At 47.9% G+C, this 10,852-nt stretch overlaps 1 protein-coding gene across 1 annotated transcript in view; it reads right to left on the minus strand.

Annotated features, from left to right (window-relative positions):
- Positions 1–10,828, minus strand: part of LOC100584532 (NADH-cytochrome b5 reductase-like) — a 28,493-nt gene extending 17,665 nt beyond the window's left edge. Inside the window, exons 1-2 of the mRNA XM_030813022.1 lie at positions 10,766–10,828; positions 3,414–3,710 (exon numbers count right to left, since the gene is read on the minus strand). Of these exons, the coding sequence (XP_030668882.1) occupies positions 3,414–3,589 (176 nt within the window). The 5' untranslated portion in view covers positions 3,590–3,710; positions 10,766–10,828. The remainder of the gene's footprint in view (positions 1–3,413; positions 3,711–10,765) is intronic.
- Between the last annotated feature and the right edge of the window lie 24 nt (positions 10,829–10,852).

Below are 10,852 nucleotides of genomic sequence, written 5' to 3' on the forward strand. Positions count from 1 at the left end.
ATTACATATGTGGAAACTGAGGCCTGAGTTGAGTCATGCTGGCTTACTTGTCCACAGTCACACTGTAGACAAAGATTCAAATTCATGTCTAAGTCTCAGCCCACTGCCTTTAACATTCCACCCCAACCTGCATCTCCTCCAGGAAGCCTTCTCTGAATGCTGTGACTCACAGATCTTTCTCTCCTATAAAATACTCCATTTACTCCTGGGACCCCTCAATCCCAGCTTAGGGCCTGGCACCATGTGTTCCTGCAGCACCAACTCTGGAACCCCAGTTACCCATGGTAGTGCTGACAGTATCACTGAACAGACAGAAATTCTCGGGCTTGGCATTCAAGGCCTTGTCTCCATTGTGCCCCTTCCCACGCCCCCCATCCAGGATGACCTCTTCATCATCAGCCAGAGCACCTGGGGACCCTCTGGCACAGCTGCCTGGTGCTTTGGAAAGAACACTGGACTGGGAGTCAAGAGAACTGGGTTTAGCCCCAGCTCAGCTGCTGCGTCCCTGTGGGGCCTTCAGCATATCAATTGATTCTCCGGGTCTCAGTTTCCTAGTCTATAAAAAGGGCCACTAATCCCTGATAACTTTATAGGGTTATCATGAGGGTCAGATGAGATACAATGTAAAAAGCATTTTATAAAATTTAAGTTACCATGGAAACGGAAAATCTTTTCCTATTATTATTGCTTCATTAAAAGTTAAAAAACATTGGAATATGCTATTTTATAGGACTGACGAAATGTTTGTGTTTGTTTGCTTCCATCTGTTTGCAAATTTTTTTTTTTTTTTTTTTTTTTTTTTTTTTGAGACAGAGTCTCACTCTGTTGCCCAGGCTGGAGTGCAGTGGTGTGATCTCGGCTCACTACAACCTCCGCCTCCCGGATTCAAGTGATTCTTGTGCCCCAGCCTCCCGGGTAGCTGGGATTACAGACGTGTGCCATGACACCCAGCTAATTTTTGTACTTTTAGTAGTGATGGGGTTTCACCATGTTGGCCAGGCTGGTCTTGAACTCCTGAGCTTAGGTGATCCACCTGCCTCGGCCTCCCAAAGTGCTGGGATTACAGGTGTAAGCCACCGTGCCCGGCCAAGTAACCCTGTGATTCTTTGTCCCCTTTCTGTAAGCTGAGTTTTTTCAGCCCTGGTACCCTGGCATCTTTATTACCAACCTCCTTGTGCCTAGCACACAGGATATGGTACTTAGTAGATCTGGGAGAAACACATTCATTCATCCACAAATATTTAATGAGTGCCAACTGTAATGCCAGGAACTACTCAAGGTGCTGAGGATAGAACAGTGAGAAAGACAGAGGCCCCTTCTCTTCCAGAACTGATATTTTGGCAAGAAGATGGACAATATACACATAAAAGAGTACATCTAGATGGTGTCTGGTAGTCCTGAGTTAGGAAGAGAAATGAAATTTGGGCAGAGATCAGAAAGAAGTGAAGGGGTGAGCCACGTGGAGACGGAGGGCAGTGAGAAGAAAGAAACAGAGGTTGTCATGAACATTCCCCAGTCACTGGCAGAAGCCAGAGCACTCTAGTCCCCATCACCACCTTCCAGTGACAGAAATACAAGGAGACACTAAATATAAAGTCATGCATGCCTGTAATCCCAGCAGGCACTTTGGGAGGCCAAGATGGGAGGTTCGCTTAAGCCCAGGAGTTTGAGCCCAGCCTGGGCAATATTGGAAGACCCCGTCTCTATCTTTATAAAAAGCAAAAAAAAGGCCAGGTACAGTGGCTCACACCTATAATCCCACTACTTTGAGAGGCTGAGGCAGGCGGATCAGTTGAGGTCAGGAGTTCAAGACCAACGTGGTAAAACCCCATCTCTGCTAAAAATGCAAAAAAAAAAAAATTAGCGGGGTGTGGTGGTAGGCACCTGTAATCCCAGGTACTCAGGAGGCTGAGACAGGAGAATTGCTTGAACTTGGGAGGCACAGATTCCAGTGAGCTGAGATCATGCCACTGTACTCCAGCCTGGGTGACGGAGTGAGACTCTGCCTCTATAATAATAATAATAATAATAATAATAATAATAATAATAATGTCATGTTGTTTTGGGGTTCAGAGAAACAACTGCAAGGCCAGGCGTGGTGGCTCACGCCTCTAATCCCAGCACTTTGGGAGGCCGAGGCAGGTGGATCACCTAAGGTCAGGAGTTTGAGGCCAGCCTGGCCAACATGGTGAAACTCCATCTCTATTAAAAATATAAAATTAGTCAGATGTGGCGGCACATGCCTGTAATCCCAGCTACTTGGAAGGCTGAGGCAGGAGAATCACTTGAACCTGGGAGGTGGAGGTTGCAGTGAACCAAGATTGCATTCCAGCCTGGGCAACAAGAGCAAAACTCCATCTGAAAAAAAAAAAAAAGGAAAAGAAAAGAAAAGAAAAACAACTGCATTTGTTCAGGATGTATGATCTATAGCTTAAGAACAACACGTGTGAAAATGACTAAGCTTTGGTCTAGTTTGAGCCCCAAGAATGGGGAATGGTTGGTCAAAAAGTGATGATTGCCAGGCAAGGTGGCTCACGCCTGTAATCTCATCACTTTCGGAGGCTGAGGTGGGAGGATCACTTGAGACCAAGAGTTCGAGACCAGCCCTGGCAACATAGCGAGATTCCATCTCTACAAAAAAGGAAAAAAAAGTGATGAAGATGCCAAATGGCATCGAGAGAGGTAGAAATGGGAGACACCTCTACTCCACATTAGTCAGGAGGGACACAGAAAATGGGAAGACTGTTCAGATGCGGGAAACCAAGACAGGGACAGATTCAAAACAAAACCTATGCACAGTGTCAGAAGGAATAGGTCCTCAGTTTCCCTATCTGTGTTATACAGGGGGTGAAGCCCAGTGTTCTGACATCTATAACTGCGAACCCTTCCAAACATTACAATAAAGGACTAAACTGCTTAGTCCAGACTATGAAGTCCCGGAGGAGTTAAGGAGGAAAAAGTCAGTAAGGGCCAGAGAAGAAATATCAGCCCTAACATCCTTTATTTACCTAGAATAAACTATAGCTAGTTTAGTCCATAAGGACAAGGACAAGGACTGTGTCTGTCATGCTCACTCCCAAATCCTCACTATCTCACAGGGCCTGGTATATAATAGGTACTCAATAAAAATAGTTAAGTGAAATGGATGTCAAGCTCTGTGCTACACATCACAAACATTGAGCCTCATTTTACAGATGGGGAAACTAAGGCTTAAACTTTGCCTCAAATCACACAGCTGCTAATAAGTTTGCTTCAGGGCTGGGCTTTGAGCCTCGATCTGTTTGCTTCTGTTATGCATACTCTTTTCTTCTGCTGTACAGTCAGGGAAGGCTTCCTAGAGGTGTGCTTTGCAGGGCCAAGGCAAGTAGATTCTGTTGCCCTGGTTGCTCATGTCGAGAAGCAGCCTCCCTCACCTGTGACTCTGGCCCACGCAGCAGGCTCCTGTCCTTGCTGGCTCGGGCTGCCTCCCACCTTGCCAGGTCTCGGTGATAGAGGTCAAACACACAGGGCGAGCGGCCACTGCCGCAGCACTGGGAGGGCAAGGGTTCCGTGGGCCGCAGCTGCAGCCAGGCTTCCTCAGTGTCATCATCCTCCTCCCTCTCAGCCATCATCAATGGGGCTTGGGCAGCCTAGAAGGAACAACTGGGTGCTCTTCCAGAACAGGCCAGGCTCTATGAGACCACGGGTGCAGGCCCTGCTCCTTGGCCAGCCTGGGAGAGGGAAAACATGGGGGTTATTCTCTGGTCTCCTCTATTCCTCACATTCTCCAAAGCCTGCAGGTGCCAGGCTCTATGCAAGCACTGGGGATGGAGATGGATCAGCCAAGGAGTCTGCTGTCTGGTGGGGAGCATTAACCACTTACTATCATTGGATTTAGAAGGGCAATCCCTCGTGTGAAGTGAATCTTTCTTTACTAGAGGAAAGGGTTTGGCTTCAGGAAACCTGGTTCTACTACTCATGAGCTCTATGACTTCAGGAAGGTTTAGCAGGGTGGGACCCCCTTGAGCACAGGAGGGTGTCTTATTCTTTTTGTATTCTATCACCAAGCATAGCTTGGCATATGGAAGAAAGGACGCAACAATCAGAGCTGGTAACCAAGGTTTCCTGTTCTGTTCCTGTGCTCTGAGTGCCAGCTGACACTTTACACAGAAAAGTCTCATTGAATTTTAAAAGACATTTTTGTTTTGTTTTGTTTTTCTGAGATGAGGTCTCACTCTGTTGCCCAGGCTGGAGAGCAGTGGCATGATCATAGCTCACTGCAGCCTCAACCTCCTGGGCTCAAGCAATGCACCTGCCTCAGTGTCCTGAGTAGCTGGGACTACAGGTGTGCACCACCATACCTGGCTAATTTTTTTTTCTTACTTTTTGTAGAGACAGGGTCTCACTATTTTGCCAGTCTGGTCTCGAACTCCTGGCCTCAAGTGATCTTCTCATCTCAGTCTCCCAAAGTGCTGAGATTACAGGCACGAGCCACCATGTCTGGACTTAAAATGTTTTAAATGATAAAGTAAAATATATACCTATAATTATAAAAAATTAATTAAAAATATAAAAGAACACCTGTGTAACTACTACTCAGTCAAGTAAAAAGAACCTTGCCAGCATTCCAGAAGCCACCTGTGTCCCTTCCTGACAATTGCACTTCCCCTAGGTTACCATAATCTGACTTTTGTGATAATTATTTCCTTTTTCCCCTAGTTTTGACACCTTTGTTTGCAATCCTAACCACTACAGTTCAGCTTTGCCCAGAGTTTCATACAGCTTCTAAAATGGTGGCAACCAGGGTTTTAACTCTGGCATGTCTGGTTTCAAAACATATCGTTCTTCAATCGCAGGAAACAGAAGAAAGTTGTGATGGTCCAGGTGAGATGATACGAGGACTCAGACCTGCAGCTTCAGGCAGGATGAGAAGGCAGGGGTCAATGAGAGAACTACTGAAGAGGAAATTAACCGAACAGAGACTGACTAGATGTGAGGGAGTGTGGGGGGACAGAGGGGTAGTAGGGACATCCAAGCCCTTGGATCTGGCTTGGGTTTTGGGTACACAGAAGGCTCAAGAAGAAGTTGAGTTTTAAGGGAAAGAAGAAGAGAGTTTGGTTTGAGGTATGCTGAGTGCCTGTGAAGCATCCAAGTGCAAAATCCAGTTGTGAGTTGGATTAAACAGGTCTAGATATGAGTCTGGAGATGGAGGGACAGTGAAGAGAGAAAAACAGGTGCAGGTGAAGGCCTGCCTGGCTTCACTCCCTCCTGTGAGCACTCCATGCACTTGGTCCATCCCTGCTCATAAAAGGTGCTCAATAAACACTTTTCTTTCTTCCTTTCTTTTTTCTTTTTCTTTTCTTTTCTTTTTTTTTTTTTTTGAGACAGAGTCTCACTCTGTTGCCCAGGTTGCCAGGTAGGAGTACAGTAGCATGATCTTGACTCACTGCAACCTCTGCCTCCTGGGCTCAAGTGATTCTCCTGCCTCAGCCACCCAAGTAGCTGGGACAACAGGCGCCCAACACAGTGCCTGGCTAGGTTTTGTATTTTGAGTAGAGACAGGGTTTCACCATGTTGCCCAGGCTGGTCTTGAACTCTTGACATCAGGTGATCTGCCCACCTTGGCCTCCCAAAGTGTTGGGATTACAAGAGTGAGCCAACGCACCCAGCCAATAACACTTTTCAAATGAATGAGTCTCTCTCTGCCTTACAGCATTCAAACTGCTACATGTTTATGTGTCTCTCTTCTTTGAAACAGTTCTACTTGAGGGCAGAGTCCTGCTTTTCATTTAATAATGAAATGGCACAGGGGCTAATGTTTTTTTTTTTTTTTTTTTTTTGAGACAGAGTGTCACTCTGATACCCAGGCTGGAGTGCAGTGGCACGATCTTGGCTCACCGCAACCTCCACCTCCCAGGTTCAAACGATTCTCCTGCCTCAGCCTCCCGAGTAGCTGGGATTACAGGTATGCATCACCATGCCCAGATAATTTTTGTATTTTTTTTGTAGAGATGGGGTTTCGCCATGTTGGCCAGGCTGGTCTCAAACTCCTGGTGTCAAGTGATCTGACTGCCTTGGCCTCCCAAAGTGTTGGGATGACAGGCATGAGCCAGTGTGCCCAGCCACAGTGGCTATTCTTAAATGTGTATAATATGAAAGGGAAGGAAGAAAGGAGCTCAATTTCAGGGCTATTGGTTAAACATAGTCTGAAAGACAAATCAGTGAGGTGATTTGGCTATGAATTATTTATTTATTTATTTTGGAGATAGGGTCTCACTCTGTCGCCCAGGCTGGAGTGCAGTGGCATGATCATGGCTCACCGCAGCCTCAGCCTCCTGGGCTCAAGCGATCCTCCTGCCTCAGCCTAGAGTAGCTGGGACTACAGGCATGTGCCACCACAGCCAACTAATTTATTTTTTGTAGAGATGGGGTCTCACTGTGCTGCTCAGGCTGGTCTCAAACCCCTGGGCTAAAGCAATCCTCCTGCCTCGGCCTCTCAAAGTGCTGGCATTACAGTGTGAGCCATTGTGCCCAGTCTGAATTATTTTGAAATGTTTCTGTGAGGGCAGTTTGGGATTTATCAGGGTTCTCCACACTTACATGTAGACTCCACAGTTTTTATGGAAATCTCACCTGCAAGCTAACTACTCATTTAAAATTCCACAGGCAGGCTGGGCATGGTGGCTCAGACCTGTAATCCCAGCACTTTCAGAGGCCAAGGCAGGAGGATTGCTTGAAGCCAGGAGTCCAAGTCCAGTCTAGGCAACATAGCAAGACCCTGTCTCTAAAACAATAAAGTATAATTCCATAGGCAAATCAAAGTAAAAGAGAGTGTTCGCCTTGGCCAGGCGCAGTGGCTCACGCCTATAATCCCTGCACTTTGGGAGGCGAAGGCGGACAGATCACTTGAGGTCAGGAGTTTGAGACCAGCCTGGCCAACATGATGAAACCCCGTCTCTACTAAAAATATAAAAAATTAGTCAGGCATAGTGGCAGGCACCTGTAGTCCCAGCTACTCAGGAGGCTGAGATGGAAGAATCGCTTGAACCTGGGAGGCGGAGGTTGCAGTGAGCTGAGATTGTGCCACTGCACTCCAACCTGGGCAACAGGAGCAAAACTCCATCTCAAAAAAAAAGAGAGCCGGGCGCGGTGGCTCACGCTTGTAATCCCAGCACTTTGGGAGGCCGAGGCGGGCAGATCACGAGGTCAGGAGATCAACACCACGGTGAAACCCCGTCTCTACTAAAAAATACAAAAAATTAGCCGGGCATGGTGGCGGGCGCCTGTAGTCCCAGCTACTTGGAGAGGCTGAGGCAGGAGAATGGCGTGAACCTGGGAGGCGGAGCTTGCAGTGAGCCGAGATTGCGCCACTGCACTCCAGCCTGGGCGACAGAGCGAGACTCCGTCTCAAAAAAAAAAAAAAAAAAAAAAAAGAGAGAGAGAGTGTTCCTTCCTCTCAGTACTGAGAGCAGAGCTGAGAAGAAGTCTGATGCTGCAGAGCATTATTTGATGTAAACATCATGCCTCTAAAACGCAACTACCTCTGAGAGCTCCCAGCATTTGATTTCTTCCCATTCATTCCTGCCACAAACACTTACTAGGCAGGGGCTGCCGCATGAAGTGCTCTAGGATACAGAGGTGAAAAACACTCATCCTGCCCTGATGGGAGAGTCATTCACTAAACAGATGATAACCATTATAAAAGATGCCACTAACTGGGCCAGAGTCTATGCCAAGTGCTCTGCATGCCTCACTCAATCCTCCCAACAGCCACATGTAGGTAGGTCATGCTCCTCCTCATTGTATAGAGGAGAAAACTGAGGCCTAGGTCAGGAAGCCAGAAGTATGAAGGCCAGTTTGCACACCTGGGTCTCTTTGGCCTCCAGACTGGCGCTTTTTCTCACTAGGCTTCCAAAGGGCAGGGAAGGGGTACCTTCATCTCCAATTCCTAGCACCTGCACTGGGCTGGCACAGAGCAGGGACCCTATGACCAAACTGTCATTGAATTTTATGGGCACTCTGGGGCCTCCAAAGGACACTAATTTCACTCAGGCATAAAGTGCTAGGATCAAAGTGTGGGCCAAGTCTGTGAGGGGGCAGAGAAGGAGACCACCAAGTCTGCCAGAGGGCAGGGAAGTCCCATTTCTGGGTTCCCAATCACTCCCCAGGAGTCCATATGTGTAAGATCTTTTCCTGCTTCCCACCCTCATTTATACTGGAGCTTCTTGTGGTCCCATAGGATGTAATTCCAGTCTCTCCCTAACATCAGCCATCAGCGCATCTGCCACTAGTCCCCTGCTTAGCAACCTTTAACAGCTCCTGTTGACTACTGGATAGAATCCAATCTCCTTGCCTGGTGTCCAAAGCTCTTCCTGATCAGACCTTATCCAAATTATCTTACCACTTACTGTTGCTGGTTTTAGAAGGGTAGTGTTAAATGAATCCTTCTTTAACAGAAGAGTTTGGCTTCAGGAAACTTACTACTGCTCATGAGCTCTATGACTTCAGGGGGGTTTAGCAGGCTGGGACCCCCTTGAGGTCAAGGATGGTGTCTTAGGCTGGGCGCAGTGGCTCATGCCTGTAATCCCAGCACTTTGGGAGGCCGACGCAGGCGGATCACCTGAGGTCAGGTGTTCGAGACCAGCCTGGCCAACATGGTGAAACCCCATCTCTACTAAAAATACAAAAATTTGCTGGGCATGGTGGTGCGTGCCTATAATCCCAGCTACCCAGGAGGCTGAAGCAGGAGGATCACTAGAACCCGGGAGGCAGAGGCTGCAGTGAGCTGAGATTGCACCACTTCCCTCCAGCCTGGGTGACAGAGTGAGACTCTGTCTCAAAAAAAAAAAAAAAAAAAAAAAAAAAAAAAGGATCGTATCTTATTCTTTCTGTATTCTACCACCAAGCACAGCCTGGCATATGGAAGGTTCCCTATGACTGCTCATTCAGTTTACAGATACAATCTAGGAGCTAGGTGTTGGGAGGCAACAGAGGTAAAAAGGTCATTGTTCCTACCTTCACAGAGCCTCATAGACTACATGGTGTTACATCAACCCAATTCATTTTTATTGCATGCTATGGACCAGGTATGCATTATGAGTAAATGAGGTCTGGTCCCCTCTTTATGCTGATTTCCTTTTTGTTTTTGTTTTTTTTTGAGATGGAGTCTCGCTCTGTTGCCCAGGCTGGAGTGCAGTGGTGTGATCTCGGCTCACTGCCAGCTCTGCCTCCCGGGTTCACGCCATTCTCCTGCCTCAGCCTCCCGAGTAGCTGGGACTACAGGTGCCTGCCACCACGCCCAGCTAATTTTTTGTATTTTTAGTAGAGACGGGGTTTCACCGTGTTAGCCACGATGGTCTGACCTCCTGACCTCGTGATCTGCCTGCCTCGGCCTCCCAAAGTGCTGGGATTGTAGGCGTGAGCCATCACGCCCGGCCTTTTTTTTTTTTTTTTTTTTTTTTTGAGACAGGGTCTTGCTGTGTTGCCCAGGTTGGAGTGCAGTGGTAGGATCACAGCTCACTGCAGACTTGATCTCCGAGGCCCCAGTGATCCTCCCATCTCAGCCTCCTGAGTACCTAGATCTATAGGTGCGTGCCATCACGCCTGGCTAATTTTTTTTATTATTTGTAGAGAGTAGGTCTCACCATGCTGCCCAGGCTGATCTCAAACTCCTGGCCTCAAGTGGCCCCTCCCACCTAGGTCTCCCAAAGTGTTGGGATTACAGGTGTGAACGATGACTGTAGGACTTCCCCACGTTTTAACAGTCTCACTTTCTCTGCTATTTTGGAAACTCGCAGAAAAGTTGGCCACGTCAGTCATGAATTTTAAAGAGCTGGTTCATGCATCCTCTGAGCTCTATCTTTTCAGTTCAAGAGGCACCACCTTTAATCCAGGCCTTGACACATGTTGCCTCAGGCTGGATGACTTTTCCCACCCCGCAGGCCTTGGTTTTAAAGGTCACCTCCCTACAGAGGCCCTCCCTGAACCTTCCCCTCCTCATTCTCTATAAGGCACTCTATTTGTTTCTATTATACGCGCATTCACTAAACATATTTACTATGCGCCAGGCACTGTTCTCAGTGCTGGGGATATAGCAGTGAAGAAACAGAAATCCTTGCACTCACTGAGCTCATATCTTAGGGTGAGAAACAGTTATTAAGCAAGATCAAGACGGAAAACAGATGGTACGATAGTGTGAAATGCTAAAGAGAAAAATAACTACGGAAAAGGGATAGCAAGTGTGTGTATCGCAGTTGACTTATTTGTTCGCGTTGTTTACCTGCGTTCTGTCTGCATCTTCCACTAAACTGTAAGCTCTACATCTCCCATCTGTCTTATTTACCAATGCCAACCGGGGCTCAGCGCAGCGCCTGACACACAGCAGGCAGCTGATAAGACAGGTGTTGAGCAAGGAGCAAAGGTGCATCTCCAAAGCTCTGTCCTTGCTTCTAGGAGGCGAATTGGGAAATCCAGAGGGAAAGGAAAGGCGAGGAAAGTGGCTCGCTTTTGGCGCTGGGAAGAGGTGTACAGTGAGTAGCCACGCTCAGAGCTGGCTTGGGGGACACTCTCACGCTCAGGAGAGGGACAGCGCGACAGAGGCGCTCGCAGCAGCACGCTGTACAGGTGCGCCAGCTTAGGCATTTCTATCCCTATTTTTACAGCGAGGGACACTGGGCCTCAGAAAGGGAAGTGCCTTCCCAAGCTCCAACTGCTCATAAGCGGTCAACCTTGTCTAAGTCCAGGTCTGAAGTCCTGGAGCGATTCTCGACCCACCAGGACCACTCACCTACTCGCCTGCGCTTCCCCTCACGTGAGGATTTTCCAGGTTCCTCCCAGTCTCTGGGTAGGCGGGGCGCGCTTAGCAGGTATCACC

Source organism: Nomascus leucogenys, chromosome 5 (genome assembly GCF_006542625.1).
Source record: "Nomascus leucogenys isolate Asia chromosome 5, Asia_NLE_v1, whole genome shotgun sequence".
NCBI lineage: Eukaryota > Metazoa > Chordata > Mammalia > Primates > Hylobatidae > Nomascus > Nomascus leucogenys.